Source organism: Chelonia mydas, chromosome 1 (assembly GCF_015237465.2).
Source record: "Chelonia mydas isolate rCheMyd1 chromosome 1, rCheMyd1.pri.v2, whole genome shotgun sequence".
Classification (NCBI taxonomy): domain Eukaryota; kingdom Metazoa; phylum Chordata; order Testudines; family Cheloniidae; genus Chelonia; species Chelonia mydas.
The window spans coordinates 294,839,467-294,864,912 of NC_057849.1; the positions used below are offsets into that span (position 1 = coordinate 294,839,467).

A 25,446-nucleotide genomic window follows, 5' to 3' on the forward strand; every position below is an offset into this window, starting at 1 on the left:
ATGAGAATATTTTTGTTCTTTTCTATTGGAAATAATATTTTAATTCTAACACAAAGTGTAACTGTGTGACATATTATTTGAGAACTACATGATATTTTCTGCAATCCAATATGCAGATTTTGTCAGTGACCATCCAGTCAAAAGGGGCAGGCAAGTAATTTTACTTGTTAAATCACTTGTTTGTAATAACCACAGAAGCTTGAAAATAGGATTGTTTTCTTCTGGTTTAATCCTTTTCCATATGACAGACACTGATATCCCTGCTCCCCCCTCCCAGATTTTTCTCAAAGCACACAGCCAAAATAGCTGTGCCCCATTGTTTTCTTTGTCTGTATACCAGTATCACTGTCATCACAGCTCGGGAAATGCAGCAGTGTATTAGTTGTCTTGTCAACCCTCTTCTTTTTGGCCTGTTCTCCCGCAGCAGAACACATAATACTGTGAGTCCAACATAAACAATGGTAGGGTTTCTGTTTTGGGGGGTTTATTAATTTCATTTTTTGGGGTTTATATTAGTAGCAGTGTTGATTCCTATGTAGATGTCCAAAAATCAGGGTTTTTCAAGGCTCTCTCTTTGTATTTACTATAACAAGTAATCCCATTGTAATGGTCCTTCGTGCACTTTAACTTACTGTTACTTACTTAAGTACTATTTCAAACGACACTATGTGAAACTGCACTAGGGAAACTTTAATGTGCACCAGCAGGGTCTACACAGACCAATTAATGTGCAACACACTTGAGTGCACTTTAGAAATCACACCCTTGTAAATCCATGTAGACAAGCCTTTAGGTACAAGTAACCATTTCCAGTGTTTCTCCGGTATTCACTGAATAAACAACAATCTCATTTCTTTTTCTATAGGGGGTGCTATATCAGCATTTATCAGTTAAAACTTAAAATGAGAAGCCCTACCGACGGCTATTAAAACTATTGTTGAGAATGCTGAAGTGAAAATTAATATATACATTTAAGACCCAGAAAATACTCCTCCAAAAAGGATAACAATCGAAAAGCTGATAGAAAATTAGGTCTAAGTTATTTGGCAGTGCTTTTATTTTACATTTCATGTCCACTGAAAACATGAAATTTGCAATATTCTGTGACATGAAATACATGAAAAAGTTGTATGTAATAGAATGAGAAGAGCAATCTTATTTTTAAACATTTACAACATCCCTCCATTGGCACGGTCTTTTCCATGTATCTTTTGAGATACATTCATGTTTAATGTGGTAAAATGGAAAAAAAAAGGGGGGGGCAACTTTTATTTAGAGACAACAAAATAGCATTCATTGTAAAGGCTCCCAGTAAAAAAAAAAAAAAAGATATCTGTATCCCAACTGTATGCTACGAAAAAGCAGGTTATCTGAACTGAATATGAAATGTGAGAAGATATATTTAACAACCAAAGAGCAGACTGAGATATAAGTAGCGTATAAAAATACATTTTATCCTTAATGCAGTCTGAATTATCAAAGGTTTATATCATATAATTCACAAGGCTTCTAACTGTTTAATAATGTATACTTTAAAAATTGTTTTCAATGTCTACATAAACAATTAATACAGAAAAATACATAGAAATATACCAACCGATACTCCATTTTTCAACCACCTGATTGTTGGAGTAGGCTTGCCTGTGGCTACACAAGGCCAGTATAGATCACTGCCTATGTCTCTCTCTGTGTCATTGATATGTTCTACCCATTCTGGATATGCTGAAAAACAAAGAAAACAGAATGTCTTGTAAATATTAAATATAAATTTAACAATCAATCATTATTTAGTTCTACTCGTGTTTTTATCCTCAATATTCCACTAAGAATTAAGCAATAACATTGAGTATCAAAAGCGCATTTGCATTGTGCAACTGCAATAAGACCTGCATTTCCTAACATGATGAAAAGTATCCCAAAGCGCTAGGGCTCTTTCTTTAGGAATCTGTCCGATAGATACATATGAGCAGTCCCACTGAACCGGGATTATAGATTCACTGCAGTAGCTCTTCACAGTTAATCAGTTTCTTCTGAGTTGCCCAATATAGGACACCAATTCCTATAAAAAGTTGACAATGGTTAGGCTGCTGGTATGCTGATACCACTGCCAATGATGCTGACCAATACTGTCTCAATTTTCCTTCTACTCAAAAAAAATTATTATATTGTAATGTATTGTACATTTTTCCTTGTCTGTATCTATCTGTTGTCTCCTGTGTTATATTTAGATTATAATCTCTCTGGGATAGGAATAATCTTTTTGTTCTGTGAGTGTATACCTCTTAGCACAATGGGGTCCTGGTCCATGACTAGGCACTGTGGTAATACAAATAATAATAATATACACTTTTAAAGAAAGCTACAATATCCTTCAATCCTTTTAAGGTGAATAATAATATTACTTTTCTTACCCTCTGCTTACTAAACTGAAGATGCTCTTTTAAAATCTTACCCGAGTGGGAAAGGGAGGCCAAAGAGGTATGTGCCCTTGTCCCAGCAAACTTCAAGAAGTAATGGTTTTGTTTTTATTTCACCCATTTTCTCCCTCTATACATCTTTCTAATTTGAGAGCAGACAGTTTGAACAGAGACTGCCACACTCTCCTCCTGCATTTGCCATCTCTCTACAACCATACATATTCTTTTCTTTCCCTGTTCCCCTTCTCTTCCTTTTTCTTAAAACTTACCTGTCCCCGGCTTCTAGGAGCTGTACATATTTGCTTGGACAGGTTTCAGAGTAACAGCCGTGTTAGTCTGTATTCACAAAAAGAAAAGGAGTACTTGTGGCACCTTAGAGACTAACCAATTTATTTGAGCACCCGATGCATCCGATGAAGTGAGCTGTAGCTCACGAAAGCTTATGCTCAAATAAATTGGTTAGCCTGTAAGGTGCCACAAGTACTCCTTTTATATTTGCTTGGAGAAAAATATAAAATGGAGGGCAGTCTTTTTAGGGAACAAGTGTCTCCCACCAGAAGGGTTATGTTAGTTGGGAGGTTGAGGACCCAGGGTCTTATATACACAGCTCTGGTTCTGAGAGAAATCTGTCTAGGATAACTCTGGAGAAACGGGTGATTTGAGAGAGTCAGGCTTTTTCAGGAGCACTGTTCACTCTCCTGTAACCCCAACAGCCTTCAAACACACTGGAAATTTCTCCTCCCCAGCTGGGCTCCCATTAGGAGCCAAATCCTCATCTGCATTCCTTGGGAATAGCTCTCTGTTGAGCATTGTAAACTGGCACTCATCTCTTGAGCATGTCTAAGTGGCTGTGTGTGGTATCATGGTCCTTTTGTCCTCTCTTATGCCCCTGCAAGCTGCCAACTGACCCTGGCAGATCTTCAGTGGCTTGGCACTCCAGCCAAGTCACAAAGTCTGAATGAACCCCTTCCGGGGCATTAGAGTCCAATTACTAAACAGACTATTTTGCCTTCGCTACGGTCTTCAGCCCCAGCCTTGGGCCCTCTAAATTCAGCCTTTGCTCAGACTCCCAAATAAGCTCCCTTTCTTGGAGTTTATGGCACTTAACCTGTGGGGAACCCGGACTGCCCACTACTCTGGGTTCCAATCCAGGGACCCTACAAACAGCAGCCCTGTGGGGCTTGATCCAATTAGTTGCTGCTTCTTTCCTTAGCCTATTTCTATCTGGCCCCTTTATCTTCACTCTTATTTCACGGGTTAAGGTTGTTATGTCCTTTCTCTCCCTGCAAACCCAACGTAAGAAAATGTAGCCAGAAACAAACTCTGACTATCCCTCGAGCTCCTTTAGGCAGGAAGGAGCACCCTTCCTTGCTCCTCTGATCCTAGCCAGAAACTGACCTGCAGCTCATTTTATCTGAGGGACCACCTTCGCTGCACCTGTCCTGTCACTTTGCTGCTGTCCGGGGCAGGATGTAGTAGGACTGCAAGGCTTCCTGTGGGGAGTCACAAAGGGCAGATACACTTTGCCACAAACATTCTCAGTGTTTGTCTTCCCCTTTCTTTCAATGAATTTATGCAGCAGTTCTTGATGCACTCGGGCTCTTGGATTATATATCAGCAAGGATAAATTATTTAGTGTCTTGATCAGTGGGCAAAGTCCCCTCCAAAAAGGAATAAGCATGCCTTCCCTCCTTCCTGGCATGTTTTTTTTTCCCTAGCATCTTGTGCCTGGTATGTTCGCTTTTGGCTCACCTGTTCCTCCACATTCTGCAATGCTCTCCTTAGGCCACTGATACAAGACACTGCCACATCACCTACCTGTTTAGGTGCAGGAGACCTTGCCAGTTTTTGCTGCCTGAACATCAAGCCAGAGGGAAGAATGGGTTTGCGAAGTCCTAAAATAATCTCATAAGGAGAATAATGGACAGTTGAGAGCCGGCTGGTGTTTACAGACAAAGATAACCAAAGATGACTTTGTATCCCAGTCTTGTTGGTCTTCACTAAGACTCCAAACATAGAACCAATGGTGCAGTTTGCTCTCTTCACTACCTCATTAGTTGTACGGTGGGCAACACTGGTCCTCATCTCGGCTATCTACAGTTGTCAGTAAACTTTGCGTAACCACCATATTCATATTCCTTCCCCGATCATCACAGATGCAGCTTGGTGGGCCAAACTTCACCACTGCATATTTCATCAATGCATTTATATCTGTCTCACCCCTTTTATCCTTTGGTGGTTGAGCCACCATGAACTTACATTACAGCAAATACCGGTTTCCGGCTGGTGTTTCTGGTAGTGGGCCTTTCAAGTCCATCAGTATGAACTCTCAGGGCTTACTAAGCTGAGGCATTTTCCCCTAAAGGAGTTCTGCCTCTTCTTGCTGGTGCTTTCCTTTCTTGACAAGACAGGAAACTACCCAGTGCTTCACCTCTGCAGCCATGCCCAGCTTAAAAAAAGCCTGTTAGATACCTGGCTCAGTGTCTTTTTATACCCCAGGTGATCTGCAGCATTGTTATCATGAAGTACTATTCTCTGTAAGATGCTGGTAAGATGATCCTCTTACCTTTATACACTTTGTTCACTTGAGTCTTTTTATACATTTCCTCATTATAGATTTCTTATTCTTTCTCCAATCAGCATTAAGCACATTTAAGCATTTGTTTTAGGTACAATACGCATGCACAAGCTTCAGTTTAAAAAACTTTTGCTGTTTACATCATTCTGTTTCTGTGTCTCTTTGCTCCTGTACTTTCCCAATAAAGAGGATTTTTTGTCATTACAGGTTTGTGTACCTTTTATCTAAATATCTTCCAGCACAACATGTTACTTTTGTCCTATCAGCAATAAGATAATTTAAACAAATAAGCAGATCTATATGAGGAGAAAAATTTGTAAAGTCACAGTCATGCCACCAAGGCTTTGGTCTAAGATTTGCCTCATCTAAACTTATTCACTATCCATAATTATTAATTATTCAGGTATAACTAACAATCTTACCATTAAGCAGTTTTTCATCTTTATATTTCAATACAATAATTCAGTATGCCCATATTAGATTCCTTATTTGGGGGGTGGAGGGGCAGGGAGGGGTAAAGAGCACTTTGATCTCAAAATGTCAATATTTGCTTTATCTTTTTTAAACATTGGTCTTCAAAGGCCTTTTTACTCAAAGTTCTCACCATGTAGGCATGGTAGAGGCAACTCTAAGGCCCCAAGAATTGCTCACCAGGTTTCATTCCTTCTCCTACTCACATACAGTAGAGGTATCTAAATACTGTCCTGGGACAAGTCTTGTGCCCCAGAGTTCTTGTGATGCCCTCAGATGAAATCCACTCCTAATACAACAGTACTAGAAATACTGATCACCACAACAAAAGTCCAGTAAGTAAGCAGAGACCCCAAGTTCAGAGGGAACTGGATTCTGCCTGTTCTATGCAATAGCTGATGATTAATATTCATCAATTTTTAGCACTTAGTTCACCTTGGACCAGACAGCAAGTGTGAAAAATCGGGACAGGGAGTGGGGGGTAATAGGAGCCCATATATAAAAAAAGCCCCAAATATCGGGACTGTCCCTATAAAATCAGGACATCTGGTCACCCTACTTATTTCAGATCCTAAATCCAACAGCATTGTGGTTTTCTAACTGTCAATGTCTCCAGACACATAGTAACTAGTATATGACCACCTCTTCATGTGCCATTTTAACAACTGCTGATTAGCTTTACCTTTGCCTTCACATCACCTACAAATATCATCCGGCATGGGACTCACTTGGGAAACAGTCTCTCTCTTCTGACCTATGGGATGCCAGTAAATAGCTTCCACTTGGGCATCCTACAATTTTTTAGCCAGATCACTAGCAATCATTTCTTGAAGTGCTAATTTCTTGAAATAGAAAGGAGTCACTGTGAGGCTGGGAATTAACAGCTGGTACCTTGAAGGCAGGGGTCAGCAACCTATGGCACGCGAGCCGATTTTTAATGGCACGCTGCTGCCTGCCAAGTCCCAGCCGCCAGCCCTGCTCAGCCCACTGCCGAACCCATGCTGGGACCCCGGCAAGCAGCAGAGTGCCATTAAAAATCGTGCCCGCCCTGGCCCGCTCTTCTCTGCCTGCCCCGCCCTGCGCCAGCTGCTGCTGCAGAGAAGGCAAGCTTCCCGCGCCCATGCCTCTTCCCCCAGCGTGCTGGGTTCCTGCCCCTCCTCCTCTCCCTCCCTGCTGCCGATCTGCCGATGGCCCTTGCAAGGGAGACGGAGAAGCAGAGCCACAGTACGCTCACTGCTCCCGGGAGGAGGCGGAGAAGAGGTGAGGAAGAGGGGTAGAATCAGGGCATATCCCCTCCAGCCCCCTGCTGTGAGTCGCTCTGGGCAGGGGGCTGGGAGCAATCCCACGACCCCAGCCCACACCACCAGCCCTCTGCCCCGATCCCTGCACCCCCCCCAGACCCAGCCCTCTGCCCTGATCCCTGCACCCCCCTCACACACACCCAGCCCTCTGCTCTAACCCCTGCACCCCCCACACACTCCAGCCTCCTGCCCTGACCCCTGCACCCCCATGACCCCAGCCCTAACTCCACTACTCCCACCCATAACCAACCCCCCCACACCTCATGCCCTGACTCCTGCACCCTGCACAAATGCCCACAGGCCCCTCACACTCCATGTCCTGACTCTTGCACCCACCACATTCCCACCCCCACCCTGAGCACCAAATGGGAGCTCCTGCAACTCCCCACCCCCACATTCCCACCTGCACCCCTCGCACCAAATGGGAGCTGCCCAGGTAAGCACTCCACACTCCACACCCAACCCTGAGCCCCCTCCCTCTTTCTAGATCCTGGCCAGACCGTACACCCCAACCCCCAGCCTGCTCCTTCACCCCCAGCCCTGTGCTCAGTGCACCCCCACCCTCAGCGTAGTGTAGAGAGAGAGGAAGAGAATGGGCTAGAACCAGGGAGAAGGCAGGTACCCACTCTATGTGGGCAGGGCTGGGATCCCAGACTGGCAGCGGGCTGAGCGGCGCTGGCAGCCGGAACCCTGGCTGGCAGGAGTCGGCAGACTGAACCCCAGACCAGCGCGGGCTGAGTGGCAGCAGGCTGAGCTGCTCAGCCCGCTGCCACTCTGGGGTCCTGGCTGCCGGCCCCGCTCAGCCCGCTGCCGGTCTGGGGTTCCGCCTGCCAGCCCCTTGCCAGCCAGGGTCCCGGCCGCAGGCCCCGCTCAGCCTGCTGCCGGCCTAGGTGAACAGAACCCCAGGCTGGCAGTGGGCTGAGTGGGCCTGTGGTGTAAGATCAGCATTTTAATTTAATTTTAAATGAAGCTTCTTAAACATTTTGAAAACCTTGTTTATTTTACATACGACAATAGTTTAGTTATATAATATATAGACTTATAGAGACCTTCTAAAAAATGTTAAAATGTATTACTGGCACATGAAACCTTAAATTAAAGTGAATAAATGAAGACTTGGCACACCACTTCTGAAAGATTGCTGACCCGTGCTTTAAGGAAATCCCAATTTTGGTTCCACGTTTTGAACTCTGTGTATAATCTGGTCCTTAAATTTATCCAGAATGCTATCCTACATCACCAGCAAGTTATGAAGTTCCCTTTGTGACAAAGTTCCTCCTCTACCTTGGTGGGTCTTGCGCTTATTGGCAGATTTGCTTGCCTTGGAGCTTCACAGCAGCCCTCAGTGTGGCCATTTTCATGAACCCACAGTCCAGGTCAACTCCTCCTGTGTCTGACCAGGAGTTGGGAGGTTTGGGGGGAACCTGGGTCCGCCCTCTACTCCGGGTTCCAGCCCAGGGCCCTGTGGTATGCAGCTGTTTAGAGTGCCTCCTGGGACAGCTGTGCAACAGCTACAACTCCCTGGGCTATTTCCCCATGGCCTCCTCCCAACACCTTCTTTATCCCCACCATAGGACCTTCGTCCTGGTGTCTGATGATGCTTGTACACCTCATTCCTCCAACAGTCTGCGTTCTCACTCTCAGCTCCTAGTGCCTCTTGCTCCCAGCTTCTCACACACACACACCACAAACGGAAGTGAGCTCCTTTTTAAACCCAGGTGCCCTGATTAGCCTGCCTTAATTGATTCTAGCAGCTTCTTGATTGGCTGCAGGTGTTCTAATCAGCCTGTCAGTCTTATTTGTCTCCAGAAGGTTCCTGATTGTTCTGGAACCTTCCCTGTTACCTTACCCAAAGAAAAGGGACCTACTTAACCTGGGGCTAATATATCTGCCTTCTATTACTGTCCTGCAGGCATCTGGCCTGACCCTGTCACACCTTACTAAACCATTTATAAACTGATTTTTTCACATAGGTTCTCTCCTGGCTTCACACTGGGCATATGCCCCTCTCTGCCAGTTCGAGATTCAGTGTAGGAGTTTCTGCTTCACTGGAGCCATCTTCTGCCCAGAATGGTGCACAGAAAGATCTATCGAACACTCTCCTTAACGTACACAAATAACTATGTGGGGTTCCCCTTCCTGCCTCCTCCTGATTTGCCATTCCTTCCAGAATTTCAAAAGGACAAATGAATCCCCGCTCACAGCAGTGTAAAAGTGTTTGCAGAACGGTCTCTAAGAGTCATGATCCTCACTGGGAAGCTGCTGGTAAAATGCTTTGACATCACCATCCAAAAACACTACTAGGTACTGAGCTGCTTTCTCGTTAGTCCAGTCATTCACAGAGATCATTAGCTCAAAGTCTGCCAAGTATCACAGATTCCAGTCTAATCTGCATGATCAGTATATTTCTGCTCAGGCACAAGTGCTTTTGCCATCTTGAAGCTGCTGGCTCCAGTTATAATACTCGCTTATAGAAACGAAAGGATTTATTGGGACACTGCATGTACCAACTCCAGAACACACAGACAGGATTGAATTTCCCTGCTAACTTCCTGGTCAGGTCAACATCATAACAACATATAACATACAAGATGACATCTTAACACTAAGATAAGGATATAGCACCATCTACTAGTGAAGGTGCAGTCTACGCAAATGATTACTCACCTTTCCTTAACTGTTGTTCTTTAAGATGTGATGCACATTTCACTGTAGGTGTGCGCATGCCTCATACACAGCTGTCAGAGACTCTTCCCTCAGTAGTTCCCATCAGCGCAGCGTGAATGCCCCCATGTGCCTCACACCACTGCTCACAAGTATGAAGAGCCCCGTTGCCCCCAACCCACCAGTTCTTTCCTACCAGAGAGATTCTGATAGAGAGAGGAAGGAGGGTAGAGAGAGAAAGGCAGGTAACCATTTTTTCTTCTTTGAGTGATTGCACATGTCTATTCCACTGCAGGTGACTCAAAAGCATTTTGAGCTGGAGGCATATCCAGAGCCTACTAGAACAGAGATTGTAGGACCATTTGTCCAAATCTGGCATCGTCTCTAGACTCATGAGTGAAGGCATAGCAGGAGATAAAAGTGTGGACAGAAGACCAGGTTGCCACTTTACAAATGTCCATAGAATCATAGAATATCAGAGTTGGAAGGGACCTCAGGAGGTCATCTAGTCCAACCCCCTGCTCAAAGCAGGACAGATCCCCAACTAAATCATCCCAGCCACGGCTTTGTCAAGCCTGACCTTAAAAATATCTAAGGAAGGAGATTCCACCACCTCCCTAGGTAACACATTCCAGTGTTTCACCACCCTCCTAGTGAAAAAGTTTTTCCTAATATCCAACCTAAACCTCCCCCACTGCAACTCGAGACCATTATTCCTTGTTCTGTCATCAGCTACCACTGAGAACAGTCTAGATCCATTCTCTTTGGAACCCCCTTTCAAGTAGTTGAAAGCAGCTATCAAATCCCCCCTCATTCTTCTCTTCCTCAGACTAAATAATCCCAGTTCCCTCAGCCTCTCCTCATAAGTCATGTGTTCCAGTCCCCTAATCATTTTTGTTGCCCTCCGCTGGACATTTTCCAATTTTTCCACATCCTTCTTGTAGTGTGGGGCCCAAAACTGGACACAGTACTCTAGATGAGGCCTCACCAATGTCGAATAGAGGGGAACAATCATGTCCCTCGATCCGCTGGCAATGCCCCTACTTATACATCCCAAAATGCCATTGGCCTTCTCGGCAACAAGGGCACACTGTTGACTCATATCCAGCTTTTGGTCCACTGTAACCCAGGTCCAGGATGGGCATCTGGGCCAGAAAGGCCACAGAAGCTGCCTGTGATCTACCTGAGTGAGCCACCACTTTCTACAGAGGTTCTGCATCTGCCAAACAGTAGTGTAGATGAATATAGCTCATAATCCAGGAGGAGATTCTCCGAATGGACATCAGGTGGCCCTTTATTCTTCCTGGATTGCCACAAAAAGCTGTGAGGGTGATCTGAATGGTCTAGTTCGAGGCCCTCCTTTGCCTTCAAGATCAGAAAGTATCGGGAATAGAATTCCTTTTCTTGGAAAGGCATTGGAGCTTCCTCTATGTCGCCCACAAGGAGAGGGGACTGGATCTCCTACAGTATCACATTCTCAGGAGAGTGGTCTCTGAAGAGCGACAGGCAAGGAGGATAGGAAGAAGGAATAGAAGTAAACTGGAGGGCATAACCCAGTTCCACCATGCTTAGAACCCACCGATCCATTGCAATTCAGGTCCAAGCACTTAGGACGTGGGATAGGCGGTTGGTAAAAATAGGGGACGGTACCATGGCAAGTGATAGGCTGCTCTCGAGCAACAAGTCAAAATAAATGCTTTGAGGAACCAGTCTGCCTGAATGAAGCAGGCAATGTGGAGGAGGCAGCCGTCTCTCACAACCTCTGCCCTTCTTTCTCAATATGTTCTGGCTACGAGGCATAAACAAGCGGAACCACGGGACTGTTGTGCGTGGAATGGCTTTCTTTTCATCGCCAGTGTACAAGTCCCCAGTGATTTAAGCATTGCTCTTGAGTCCTTAAGGCTACAAAGCCTTTCATCCAACTTCTCAGAGAAGAATGAAAGGCTTTTGAATGGGAGGTCCTGAATGGTTTGCTGCACCTTTGGGGCAAACATGACGATTGCACTGAAGACGAATGACGCATGGAAATGGCGGAAGCCATAACATGAGCCACTGAATCCACTACATCCAGGCTCATCTGCGCAGCTGACCTGGCCACTAAACCTGCTTGGCCTCATCAGGAAGCTTGTCCTTATCTTCAGGATGCTTTCCCACAGGTTAGAACAGGGGTCGGCAACCTATGGCACACGTGCCAAAGAAACCACACGAGCCGATTTTTAATGGCACGCTGCTGCCTGCCGAGTCCCAGCCGCCGGTCCTGCTGAGCCCACTGCCGAACCCACACTGGGACCCCGGCAGGCAGCAGCGTGCCATTAAAAATCCTGCCCCCCGCCCCAGCCCTGTGCCGACTGCTGCTGCAGAGCAGGCAAGCTCCCCCCTCCCACGCCTCTTCCCCCAGCGGGCTGGGTTCCTGCCCCTCCTCCTCTCCCTCCCTGCCGCCGATCTGCTGATGGCCCTTGCGAGGGAGGGGGAGAAGCGGAGCCGCAGCGCGCTCGCTGCTCAAGGGAGGAGGCGGAGAAGAGGTGGGGACGGGGCCTTGGGGAAGGGGGGTGGAATCAGGGCATATCCCCTCCAGCCCCCTGCCGTGAGCCTCTCTGGGCAGGGGGCAAGGAGCACCCCACTACCCCAGCCCACACCTCCAGCCTTCTGCCCTGACCCTTACACCCCCCCACACACACCCCAGCCCCCTGCCCTGAGTCCTGCACCCCCCACACCCCAGCCCTCTGCCCTGATCCCTGCACCCCCCACACACCCCAGATTCCTGCCCTGAACCCTGCACCCCTCCACAACCCCAGCCCTGACTGCACTACCCCCACCCATACCCAGCCCCCCTACATCCCATGTCCTGAATCCTACACCCCCCTCACGTGCCCCCAGACCCCTGTCCTGACTTCTGCACCCCCCACACATACCCAGCCCCCTCAGACCCCATGTCCTGACTCTTGAACCCCCCCCATTCCCACCCCCACCCTGAGCACTAAACAGGAGCTCCTGCACCCCCCTCCATTCCCCCACATTCCCACCTGCACCCCTCACACCAAATGGGAGCTGCCCAGGTAAGCACTCCACACCCAAACTGCAACCCTGAGCCCCCTCACTCATTCTAGCTCTTGGCCAGACCCTACACCCCAACCCCCAGCCTGCTCCTTCACCCCCAGCCCTGTGCTCAGTGCACTCCCACCCTCAGCTCAGTGTAGAGAGAGAGGAAGAGAATGGGCTAGAACCAGGGAGAAGGCAGGTACCCACTCTATGTGGGCAGGGCTGGGATCCCACACTGGCAGCGGGCTGAGCGGCGCTGGCAGCCGGAACCCTGGCTGGCAGGAGTCGGCGGACTGAACCCCAGACCGGCACCGGGCTGAGTGGCAGCAGACTGAGCTGCTCAGCCCACTGCCACTCTGGGGTCCTGGCTGCCGGCCCCACTCAGCCCGCTGCCAGTCTGGGGTTCTGCCTGCCAGCCCCTTGCCAGCCAGGGTCCCGGCCGCAGGCCCCGCTCAGCCTGCTGCCGGCCTAGGTGAACGGAACCCCAGGCTGGCAGTGGGCTGAGTGGGCCTGTGGTGTAAGATCAGCATTTTAATTTAATTTTAAATGAAGCTTCTTAAACATTTTGAAAACCTTGTTTACTTTACATATGACAATAGTTTAGTTATATAATATATAGACTTATAGAAAGAGACCTTCTAAAAAACGTTAAAATGTATTACTCGCACGCGAAACCTTAAATTAAAGTGAACGAATGAAGACTCGGCACACCACTTCTGAAAGGTTGCCGACCCCTGGGTTAAAATCATCCTGACCAAGAAGAACCTGCTAGTTCGCGATTCTCAGTTGTTACCCTCATGTGGAATACATTTTCCTGACAAAGAGGTATAGCTTCCTTGCTTTCTTCCCCTTTGGGGTTGAGGTCTGATCCTTTTCAATTGCAGCAGACACTACCAGGGAACCTGAAGGCAGGTGATTGTAAAAATCTCCTTTCCACACTTTTCCACACATATAATCTCCTTTCCACACTTTTAGCTGTGAGAGGAAGGGACGATGGGGTCTGCTATAAGCTTAGGGTGGGCACTAGGATTGCCTCATTTATAGGGAGAGCTACCCTAAAGGGTCCAGGAGAGGTGAAAATGTCCACCAACCTGTGTGACTTTCCTTGCACTTTCTCTGGCTGGCTATCCAGAGCCACAGTCACCATTTTTTAGCATGTTCTGGTGGACTCTGAAGTCATCTTGTGGGGGTGAGGTAGACTTCGCAAGTACTGCCTCATCCAGGGATGAAGAAGAAGAGGCCAGTGGTTGTTGAGGGGGACCCTCGTCCAATTCTTGCACAGGAGTAATCAATTCCCCTTGCACAGTACTGATATCGGCAGAGGGGGAATGGAGACTGGTGCTCATGTCCCAGGGTCTACTGAATGCTGCAGAGTGTGGGGGAATGCCACAAAGGCTCCAGAAGGGCCACTGGTACAGTGCTGGGACCCAGCTGTTTGCTGGCCACTGATCTGGACCAAGGTGGGTAGACATCCCGCTGGGGTTGCTCCAGCCTGGAGGAATAAGATCTGACCTTAGAATCTGAAAAGGGGAATGAGTCTGCTTCCTCTGGCCATGCGGGAGCTGATCCCAATGTCATCAGGGAGACCTGTTCCGAATCAGGTGACAGAGGCAACAGCGAGATCACTGCAGGCTTTCCTTTTGATGGAATCTGCTGAGACCCTGCAACCATAGCAGCCACTGGTACTGAATGGTGACTGGAACCAGAACAGGCACTGGAGAATCCAGCTCGCCCACTCCTGGCGCCTGATGGGAATCTTGTTCCACAGGTGAAACCAGAACTAACAAGTTCAGTAGTTTGCAAGCTGCCTCAAGCGCTTCAGATGTAGACAGTACCGTCAAAATACCAGGAGTTGACCCGTCAGTAGTAGGAGTTGTGCCAATCCTGCGATTGGTCTCAATGAGCCCTTCCTAGGCTTGGCAGTCAGCAATCCCTCTTTGCAGGGAAGTTATGCCGGGGGAGGGGCTCTTCTTTGAGTGTTCCTCAATATCCTTTGCAGCACCCAGTGCCTGCCTGTAGATCTCAAAGGCCCCAGTACCAAATCCTTTGAGGAATTCTTTGGTACCAGTGAGGCTAGCTAGAGTGCATGGAGCACTCCTGACCAACTCATATGTGCTCCGAACAGGAAGGTTCTAATGGAGGGCGAAGCGCAGATGTCATGAGTAAATATTTGAGCCTGGCCACCCTGTCCTTTTTTGAACAGGGCTTGAATCCTCTACAAATGTGACATTTTTCACCTGTGTGGGCTTCCCCCAGATATTTCAGGCAGCTGATGTGGGGGTCGCTGACTGGTATTGGCTTGCCATAGGCGTGACAGCCCTTAAAGCCAGGAGAGTGTGGCATGAGTCCAGTACCAGACCCAGTACCCAAACAGGCACTGGAGAGCAGTTTACCCTAAGAACTAGACTAAACTTATTCTAATTGGTAACTATATACAGAAACACAACTGTAAGCCAAACTAACATGACAGGAACTATATAAACAAGAAGGTGTGGGAAGATTTTTGAAATGCAAAGATTACAGCTCCAATAACCATTACGGGTGGTAGGAAGTAACTGAAGGGGAGTGTTGGGGGCAGCGGAGCCCTTTATACCTTTGAGCAGTGGCATGAGGCGCCAGGAATTCAGCTGCCCTGACAGGAACTGCTGAAGGAAAAATCTCCAACAACTGTGGACGAAGCACGCACACACTTACAGTGGAATTGACACGTGCAATCGCTTAAAGAAGAATCATTACAATACTGTGCTATTCATTAATATTAGTTCCTTGTTTTAAGCAGCAATACACAGGTATTTTGACTGTATTGATGGTGCTGTGTTTTACATCTCATACTGCTTTATATATTCTTTAAGAAGGAACTGAGACTTTATAAGGAAGAAGCAGAGAGGTTTTTCTTTCTTTTATTTGTAATTACTCTTCTGTGTCTCTTAGCAAATTATTGTTTGCTATAATGATAAGGACTGTACCATTATATATTTTTAAATTCAGTTCACTAAAAGTGTAGTAGTCCAGTTTACAACTGTTATACCAGGACTAAGGATTATTCCTTTTTGTCGGAACATATGTTTATGCTTTCATGTGAAGTGTGCACACAAGGTTTTATTTGCATGGAAAATGAGACTCTTCTTCTTAGACTGCAAGCATGGGTGCATGTCAGCTATAGCAGAATGTGCAAGAATATAATTCCTATACTAATTACAAGTGATAGCATGAAGTGTTTCACAATGCCAGTCAACTGAAAGTCATTCTGAGTGACCAACTGTGCTGAAATTTTAGCGAAACGGCATGCACAAACTATAATGAAATAATGAACATAAAAAGTATGCAAAGCTAATACTACAGATCTGGCTTAAGCCAATTGAAGGAATCCAGCTTATGGCTGGAAATTTATCTTTAACTCGCCCTCTTGAAAATATTCATTTATAGAAGATCTTGCTGAGTGTACTGTGCAGAATCTACTAGATGCAACAAGATGGGTTGCTTCAGCCGTAGGGAAAATAAACAACAATTTTCATATCAAATCTCTTTTAAGCACGATAGTCCTTCATTTTCCTAGTTCCATATTGCTTCCTGGAACTGTTGTAAGCTCTTCCTACTAGAAGCATGCCCATTTTTCCAATTCCTCCTTTTTGATGTCCTTGCTCTAATGGGCAACTAGGTATATGCAACCCTATCTATATGGGGGCGTGCACACCCTAGGAGATATTTATAATACATATCCCTATAATTTCCCCACTTATTTGCAGCACAGATAACTAATCATAGCAAACTTAGAGTCTCTAGGCCAAGTCATAATAATTCCCCTCCACCCTCCTGCCCCCCCATTCCAAATTAAGAGATTTTTTATGAAGTCAAAGAAAGTTAATTTTAAAAAAACAGTATGGGCAGGCATATTGGGTCCAACGTGACTGCTTTATGTCTCTGACCATAGTCTCCAGAAAGAGAACATTTTAATTTGAAATTTCAGTTTAAAAATATAGCTTTCATTTAACAAAAAACTCATGACAATGTAATCTTTATATCAGAGGTATCCCACTAAAATATGTGCTCGCATGTTTTTGATGGACTTTTCTTCTAAAACTAATTTTCATTCATGAGACTGTGAATGAGAGCACAAAATTATATTAAAATATAGGGAAAATGAAGACTAAACACCTCTTCCCATAGATGCAGAAGTCTCAGAAACATAAGGGCAGATACAAATTTATTATAAGGGACTTGAATTTTCGTATACCAATTGCAATAACTGTAATCATAAGAAATGCTGCACATTTCAAGAAATACTATAGTGAAGGTTCTCATACATGGGTAATTCAGAGGCCATCAAGCATAGGGAATATTGTAAATCAGTAATGCACCAACTAATTTAAGTAAGAAACAATGGTGGTCATGGAATATTTGGAATTATCCCATGAGCGCCACAATAACCGTAAACAATTTTTATAGAGGTAACAATGGGAAGTGGACGTAACAAATCATGATTGCTGAAGTGAATGTAAGATAATACTCGTTACCTCTATGGTGTTCACATTAGATTGCAGTTATTCCACATATTAACTTATTAGTAGCACCATAAAATAGATATAAGTAAACAATTTGCAGTTGTAGATAACAAGGAATGCACTTAAAACGTGCATTACTTATTCTTCCCCAGAAAATATTCCAAGGAAACTGAGAAGGCATTTAAGAAACAAACAAAAATCAAATGCACCTACATTTATTCTTGCACTGTATAAGTGCCAAAATAATAGAAAAGTCATATTCATTATCATCACGTATAATAAATAGTGGTGATCCCCTGACAGCGAGAGACAGGTTCTCTCAGGCCCATTCCACTGCTAGCAGTAGGATGCACTATGTTCTTGAGTGCTAAACACAGACTGATAGACATGTCACAGTTTGAAACAAGAGAAAGCCAATGGTGCAAAATAACAGGAACAAAAATGAAAACAATTGTTGGATGAAAATAAACACCACTGAGATCTAAGATACTCAGTTTTTTACAAAAGGAAGTGATTTAATGGAAATCTGCCTCCAATGGAAAAAAACCCCCAAAGGTATTTAAAATCTAGAAAAAGTGAAGTAGAGAAAGCTTAAAAGAATTATTAACATTCTGTGATGGGGAAAGGCCAGATGGCTATAGAAAAGTAGTGGGAGATAGATATATTAGCTCCACGCTAAACAAATCCCTGGTACCAGGATCAGTGAAATGGCAGCTGCTCCAGGTCAATTAAGACACCTGGGGCCAATTAAGAACTTTCCAGAAGGCAGGGAGAATTGGGACACCTGAAGCCAATCAAGGGCTGGCTGAAACTAGTTAAAAGCCTCCCAGTTAGTCAGGTGGGTGTGCATGTCAGGAGCTGTGGGAGGAAGTTGTGCTGTTGGAGAGACTGAGTAGTACACACCATATCAGGCACAAGGAAGGAGGCCCTGAGGCAAGGGTGAAGTGGAGCTTGAGGAAGCGAGGGCTGCTGTGGGGGAAGTAGCCCAGGGAATTGTACATGTCATGTTTCTAAAAGGTCAGCTACCATAGCTGATACTATTAGGGTCCCTGGGCTGGAGCCCAGAGTAGAGGGTGGCCCTGGGCTCCCCCCCACCTTTGCCCCCTGATTAATCACTGAGACTAGGAGACAACAGAGACTGTGGAAGGAAGGATAACTTCTCCTCACCTCCCTCGCTGGCTTATGATGAAAATGGCTCAGTAGACTGTGACCCTTGTCTCTTGAGAGAGAAGGGTTACGTGGAGAGTCACAGTGAGCCTCTGAGGCTAGTGAAATCTGCCAGGAAACGCAGGACCCACGGAGGCAAGGACAGAGCTTTGTCACAATTCATATACATTAGTAGAATATTTCACTGAAGTTAGGATTAGACAGACATTTAAGACACCTTAAAAATCTTTAGAAAGAGTGTGTATATAAAAGAGAAATTGTAGGCAGGACAAAGAGAGAAAGGGTGAAAAGAGCCAGACAGAATGAGGAAACAAGAAAGTGTGATAAACCTAGTGACCTGTTTTTCACTTAGCAGTTCTTATATTCAACTGTTCTACAATTAAGCAAATTAGCTTTCACTATGCATATTTATGCCATTTTTAAACCTTTTCACATTGCAATCAAGATGTAAGTAGAGCTATTACAATGAATTAAATTGAGCAGTTCAATTAATAGATCATTTTTATGGTTGTCTCACAATGCATGAATTTTGGATTTTGTTTTATTAACTCAAACAACAGTGTGTCAAAACGATGCAATTAGATAACATGGATATCAAGTGTGAAAACACAGGTGCTCCCCAACATAAGAATTTATGAAGAATTAAAATGCTCTATCTACCTTGAACATAAACTCTTGCCTGATGTTTATCTTTTCCTTTATAGTTTTCAGCTTCACATTCATAAGTTCCTTCATCTTCAAACTGAATATTTAAGATCTTGAGAACTGCACCAGACATGCTTATCTCAGCAGTTGCTGGCATGGGTTCAAGATACTTATTCCATCTAATCTCAGGAACGGGGCTTTGAAAAGACATAATAATATGTATTTGTGTTAAATATCCTGAACTTTTGCTCCCAATGAGATATGAAAGCCAATGTATTATTCTAAAATTACATTAAAATATACTTACTTTCCAAGTGCAAAACATTCCAGTGTCACATTTTGCCCCAGGAGTGCGTATGTATCCTTGAATTTAACCTTGATATCAGCTGGATATACTTTAGATCCTAACATTAAAAGAGATTCACAGACATAGCCAGTCAGTGACAGAAATTAATACAGCAATTTTAACTTCTACAGCTCAAGAAAACGTCTTAAAATTCCAGAGAGAATTTTTCTTTACGATATATGACACCATGTCCATTATCAGTGAAGTCTGACTTAACACCGAAAAACTTTAACAATAAGGCAGAACTATTTTCAAAAAATTATCTTTCATTGGATGATTAATAGCTAATATTCAAGAGCACAATTCTGTAGTGTAAACACATTTAAACTTATTTTGAAGTGTAACAGTAGATTGTAAAGATGACGGAGAGAGCACATTCCTATCTTTTGTCAACTTACCTCCATGGCTTCCATAGAACAAGTGTGGATAGAATCATTTTTATTTTTGTGAACTTTAAGGTCACCCCCTTCTCTTCTGCAGGCACAGAGGTACTTGGAAGTAGCAGAACTATTGTGCTTTGTTACACAGGGGAATAGGGAGTGATGGAATGCCAGGAGTCTACATGGGCATATGAAACCCTATCTACCAGTGAGCTGAGCTCTGTGGAGCATCTCTTGTGCTATCAAATGAAGGACTCAGTGTGGATAGGAACAGCTAGGGACAGGATCAGCTGAGCTGAAACTACCTACATTCACTGGCTATTACCCCTTACAGAGCAGAGAAAAATCTTACAGCCACAAGGGTTACTGAAGTTCTGAAGATACAGATCAACTGTGGGGCTGCTCCATGGTCTGAGGAAAGGGGCGGATTCCTCCTCTCTTCCAGACCAGCCTCAAGTCAGGCTGGCATTAGGTCGATAGTTTGTCTATTAGTGAATAAATGGCACTTACTGATTATTAATCTAATTGTTATCCAAGAGTTCTAATGCCAATTAACATGTTTTTGCATGGATAGGAACCACTCACACATGGAGACATACCATGAGTATTTATCCTAAGTTCTCTCTAAATGTGGAAATTCTGTGGTGAACATTCTGTTAAAATAGTAAAGTAAATAAATATGAAATAGGAATCTAGTGTGTTCTGTAAAATTAAAAATATGAAAAATATGTGGCTTCTGATCAAGTGAGCCCAATTTTGTTAAAACTAAATCTTGCATGAAGCAAATAGTGTGTGAAAGACAAGTGCTGGACATTCCAAAGTGCATGCAGGGCAGTATTTACAGTATCAAAAATGCATAACTTTGCTGACAAAATGGCAGTGAAAAATCTAATAACACGAAGCCAAAGAGAAGGCTCAGGGGATTGGCACAACTATACAAAGCCTTTGATCTCTAGATAACCAAGTACAGATCTTCCCTCCCTCCTGCAGGAAGAGCAGGTCAGTGGCTTTTACAATACCATTCCAGAGTCATCATAGCGGAAGGTAACAGGGCCTGGGAGAGTGGACCAGAAGAGACTGGGTTTCCCACTGCTTTTAGGGGATTTCCCAGAAAACATAATACTGCCAGGAGCTGCCTCAGCTTTTCCATGGAGTCACAACCCCCCCCCAATAGGGATCCTAAGGCCTGCCAAAGCCAGGAGATGTGACAGGTTTTGGGACAGGTCCAATGGCCTACTCCGTGATGGTGAGGGGGGAGAAAAACTCATACCTTGAGGACAGAGAAGGGACTCTGGGGGGATCTTCATGGAGGTTTCCTCTCCAAGATGACCCCAGTAGGAGGGAATGATCTGGGCCTTTGTACGTGGAACATTTAAATAATATGTCTGAAGTAACCCTACCAAAATTCTAGTTCACTGACTGCCTTAAGATTTATCTCAGAGCTAAAAATACTGTAGTAAATGGGAAAAAAAATCAAAATGCAAACAGAATACTTCTCATAAATACTTACGGTCTACAGCCTGGGGAATAAGTGGAATGAATTTGCTGAATACACTCTTTGTGATTGAAGGACTGGACACAAAACATGAATAATTGCCTTTATCTGATGCTTCTACATTTGCAATGTAGAGATTGCCATTTGTCTGCGACACAAATCGCCGTTTGTCCAAAGTAATGAATACTGGGAACTCATTTAGAAGCCAGCGATAACTGAGATCATCTAGAGGAAAATATTTTCTAGTTAATATTTAGCAAACCCAAGAGTAATAGTATCAGCTGTTTGTACCAAATCAAGCCATAGTATGTTCTGTAGTATCATCTATAGTAATGTAAAAGACAGTGATTTTTTGCAGAGTATGCAATGTTTAAGGATTAATAAGGGGGATCTGTAAAGCTAATCAGAAAACCTAGAAAACCCACTAGTTTATGAACGGATTTGCTTCCTTTTAATCAGCAGTTCCTTAGTTTGTGGTTAGGAGGACGGAGTCACATAAGAAATAAGTACACATATCTCAGAGGAGCAAATTAGAGGCGTGCAAATAGGGAGGGAAAAATGTGTTTGCTAGCTCCTCACAAGGACAACTTCAATTCTTAAAAACAAAATATTAAAATCAAAATGTTGCACTGTCTGCTAAGAGGACCAAATTAAGATGAATGTCTGTGAGATACCATCTATTTGTTTCTGAAGTTCAAAATACTCCATTTAATGTTCTGAGAAATATCAGGTGATATAAAACAAATCTAAAGATGGCTTACATGAGAAATTACACAGATAAAAAACAGAGATACTGGGTTAGGCCATGATTTTTAAAGGTATTTAGACATCACTCCATTCAATGTTGCAACGCCTAACTGATTTAGGAACCTAAAACTTGTTTTCAAAAGTATCATAGGTATTCAGGACTACATCCACAAAGGGGACTAGATCCACTCAGAGTTTGCAATGCCTAACTTTTAAGCATGCTGCTTAATGCAATCCCTGAATTAGGTGCCCAGTCCTGCAATACAACACTGTTAGGAGTATTACAGGAGTATTAAGGCCAATGTAGGATCCAGGCCTGTTGTTTCACCTAAGACAGTATTTTGAGTTCTGCTTGCCTGTTTGGTTTTGGATATATATACACATTTTTACTAATATGTGTGAACAAAGGGATTCTTACTAAGAACAAAGACAGACACTGTAGATGTTGCTTATTCCTAAACCAGATAGGTTTGTTAGTATAATGGAAATAGATAAGAGCAGTTAAAGTGTTACTGGGCATGGTGGGAACGTAATATATGAGTGCATACTTGAAGACTGCTTCAACTCCTTATCTGAAGGCAAGGTCAAGCAACCAGTTGGGGGGGGGGGGAGGGACAAAGGGAGATGCGGGGGGGGGGGGGGGGGAGGTAAAACACTAATAAAAGACCAGAGAAATGCCTGCCCCTGACCAGAGTACAACTTCACTTCTTACCCTTCTCATGGGATACAAAAGGGGTGGGAATGAAGACCCTAGCCCACCAACCTCCCAAAATGGAAGATGACCATAAGCTATAAGGGATGGGACTGTGGGGTGCATTTCAGGTATAATTATGCTTGCTGAGGAGTGGAGAGTGGAAACACTGGAAAACAGGGCTCTGTGGCATCAGAGTTATGCTATACATATGCCTTCTGGAAATTAACCCCAATAAACATCACATTGCTTGCACTTCGAACTTCTGGTCGGCTTTCCGACTGCATGACAAGAACCAGGGGAGAGGGTGAAGGGAAAGGCCTCGAACAAACACATGGGGAGAGACAGGAACCTAAGAATGGCATTCACAAAAGCCAGCAAGTTGAGCAGGGAGCCACTTAAGATAGCCAGTAAGAAATGCTGAGGAGAGAGGTAGGACTTAAGATTCTCCCTGCTTGGGATTCACGGTCATATATCCTTTTCTAGGCTTAAATATTAATTAGTACAGATCTTCCCCTTCCCAACAGAGTGCCTAACCATCAGGCTAGAAAGTCACTCTCCCTCTCTCTTTGGCCCAATATATACACAAATACAAAATGGCACAGCTTCAACAGAAAAGATTGGAAGAGACCCACCTGAGAATACCCAATCAATCACTTAGTAGTTAGGGCATTCATGGGGATATGGGAGAGCAGGTTCAAGTTCCTGCTCCACATGAAGCAGAGTGGGGAGCTGAACCCATGTCTACTGGTTAAAAGGGGGGTGGCACCACCACTACCACCTCCTCCTCTTCTGGCAGATGTGTTTTGTTCAGGCCTTGATCCAATAGGTGAACTTTCAGCGTGCCGACCAGATTGGACCCTGTAGGTAAAGGAACTTCTAGTTTGTGAATTATGTTGGGGCTTAGGTGTGAACTAGGTGCTGAGTGTCAGGACTGATGTGGCTTTGCATATGCGCACCACAGGAAACTTAGGCACCTAGGGAGTTTAGGCACAAACTAATTTACGTGGCAGCTAAGTAGGGGTTCTGAGGATCTAAATTTTGGATTTAGGTGCCTAAAGTGTCTGTGAGGTGGTGCCTAAATCTTTTTGAGGATATGGTCTTTAGGCACCTAAGTCTCACTAAAAGTCAATGGGACATAGGCTCCTAAGTGAGTTAGGCACTGCAACACCTAAATACCTTTACAAATCTGGGACTTAGCCCATTAGAGGAGTGATCAGAGAGCTTCCTCTGAGGCACCATCTCATCAGCTGACTCACTAGGAACTAGCATCAAAATCTGTGAACTAGGCACCTAATATTAGGTACCCGGGTCCATAATTAGTTCATAGAACATGGCTATTTCTACCTCCTTGCATATACTCAATGCAGGATAACTTTTGGTAATTTAACATGATCTCCAGCGATCATTTGTTGTATAAATAAAGTGTAACTATTTGAAGGAACACAATTGTTTTGATATTTCTTCAACAGATTTAATTAATGCTTTGGATATTAGGAAAATAAGAAACTTTGCATGTTCTTTATGTCCTTCTTGATGATGAATTCTCTATCAGCTAGAGAATATCTATTTTGGGGGGAGTTAGCGGTAATAGTAAGTTTCCTAAAAGGAAGCATAATTTAGCCTTCAAATACCAAATCATTGTCTAACTACTATCTGAGAGCATTTGTTTGCAGAGTTAATTTAAATTTGCTTGCTTTCAAACCTTCAGCTGCAGCTTTTCACGTGACAAGCTGAGCTCAGAATTGGTAATTACTGTACCAAATTAAAGAGACTAAACACAATTCAACGTTAAATTCATGTCAAACTTGAATTAAACATTGTTAAATTGTAAAATAGACAGATAGAAGAGTTAAGACCAAGAAGAAAATATCCATATATTTCTTCTGTTTGCATTCTGTCAATATATAATCTTCTTAGAACAGTAAATGATACCATGTAGTAAAGTTAAAATGTAATGGGCCAAATCCTGATCTTACTGAGGTCACTGGTAAAACTCCTATTGACTTCAACAGTACCAGGATGAAATGAAAATTATCATGTGAAAATTTTGGTTGCTGATTTTCCTGATACAAGGTGCTATGATGTCCACTGGATAAGATGAATTGTCTTATCTTAGGTAGAAATCTGGCCCATCATTGCAGTATCTGAGTGCCTCACTCCTGTGGGGTAAGGAAATGCTATTACAAATGAGGAACTGAAGCACAGAGAGGTTAAGTGATTTGCCCAAGGTCACACAGGAAATCTGTGGTGGAACAAGGAACTGAACCCAGTCCCAGGTTACTGCCATAGGTAATGGACCATCCTTCCTCCCAAATTCTTAGAATCATAGAAATGTAGGACTGGAAGGGACCTCGATAGGTCATCTAGTCCAATCCCCTGTACTGAGGCAGGACTAAGTATTATCTAGACCTCCCCTGACACCTAACTTGTTCTTAAAAAACTCCAGTGACAGAGATTCCACAACCTCCCTACGTAAAATTACACTTTTAATAGTTTATGGACAACTTGACGAGAAAAACCAGCAATGTTTTGTGTGCATCGGGCTTTTCTCTTCTAGTTTGTACATTTGGGAAAATTTCTCCTTTGTTCTGTTCATCTACAAACATGTTGCCTGAAACTGACCTAGTGGATCTGAGCTTGGGAAAAAAGTTACTGCTGTTTATTTACATCTCATATGAGTCAAGAAAAAGCCCCTTTCTCCATACAATCATGAAGCAAACAAGACCATAGGTTTCGGGGGGAGGAGAGGAATATAATCAGAGACTTTATTTAATTTTAACTAGTTGAAGTATTAATAGTGTCCAGAAATCTTTGTTCATTAACTTAAAGGGCTCAGTCCACTCTCCGAAGGATCAAAAAAAACTATCAGAAGGAATCATTTTTTGCCTTTCTTAATGCATGCTTAATTTAAACTACACTGTATATACCAACAATATCTTTATCCCATTTATTAGATTTAAATGGAAAATATCTTAATCATACATATACATCCTATCCCTT

The 25,446-nt window shown here is 44.0% G+C and overlaps 1 protein-coding gene across 7 annotated transcripts in view; it reads right to left on the reverse strand.

Moving 5' to 3' along the window:
• The window catches only part of CNTN1 (contactin 1), a 421,087-nt gene that overhangs the window by 124,495 nt on the left and 271,146 nt on the right, over positions 1–25,446 (reverse strand). For all 7 annotated transcript variants that reach the window (XM_037888163.2, XM_043549235.1, XM_043549232.1 and 4 more), the window contains 4 exons: positions 21,021–21,230; positions 19,092–19,188; positions 18,800–18,981; positions 1,598–1,722 (listed from right to left, as the gene is read on the reverse strand). In XM_037888163.2, the coding sequence (XP_037744091.1) occupies positions 1,598–1,722; positions 18,800–18,981; positions 19,092–19,188; positions 21,021–21,230 (614 nt within the window). The remainder of the gene's footprint in view (positions 1–1,597; positions 1,723–18,799; positions 18,982–19,091; positions 19,189–21,020; positions 21,231–25,446) is intronic.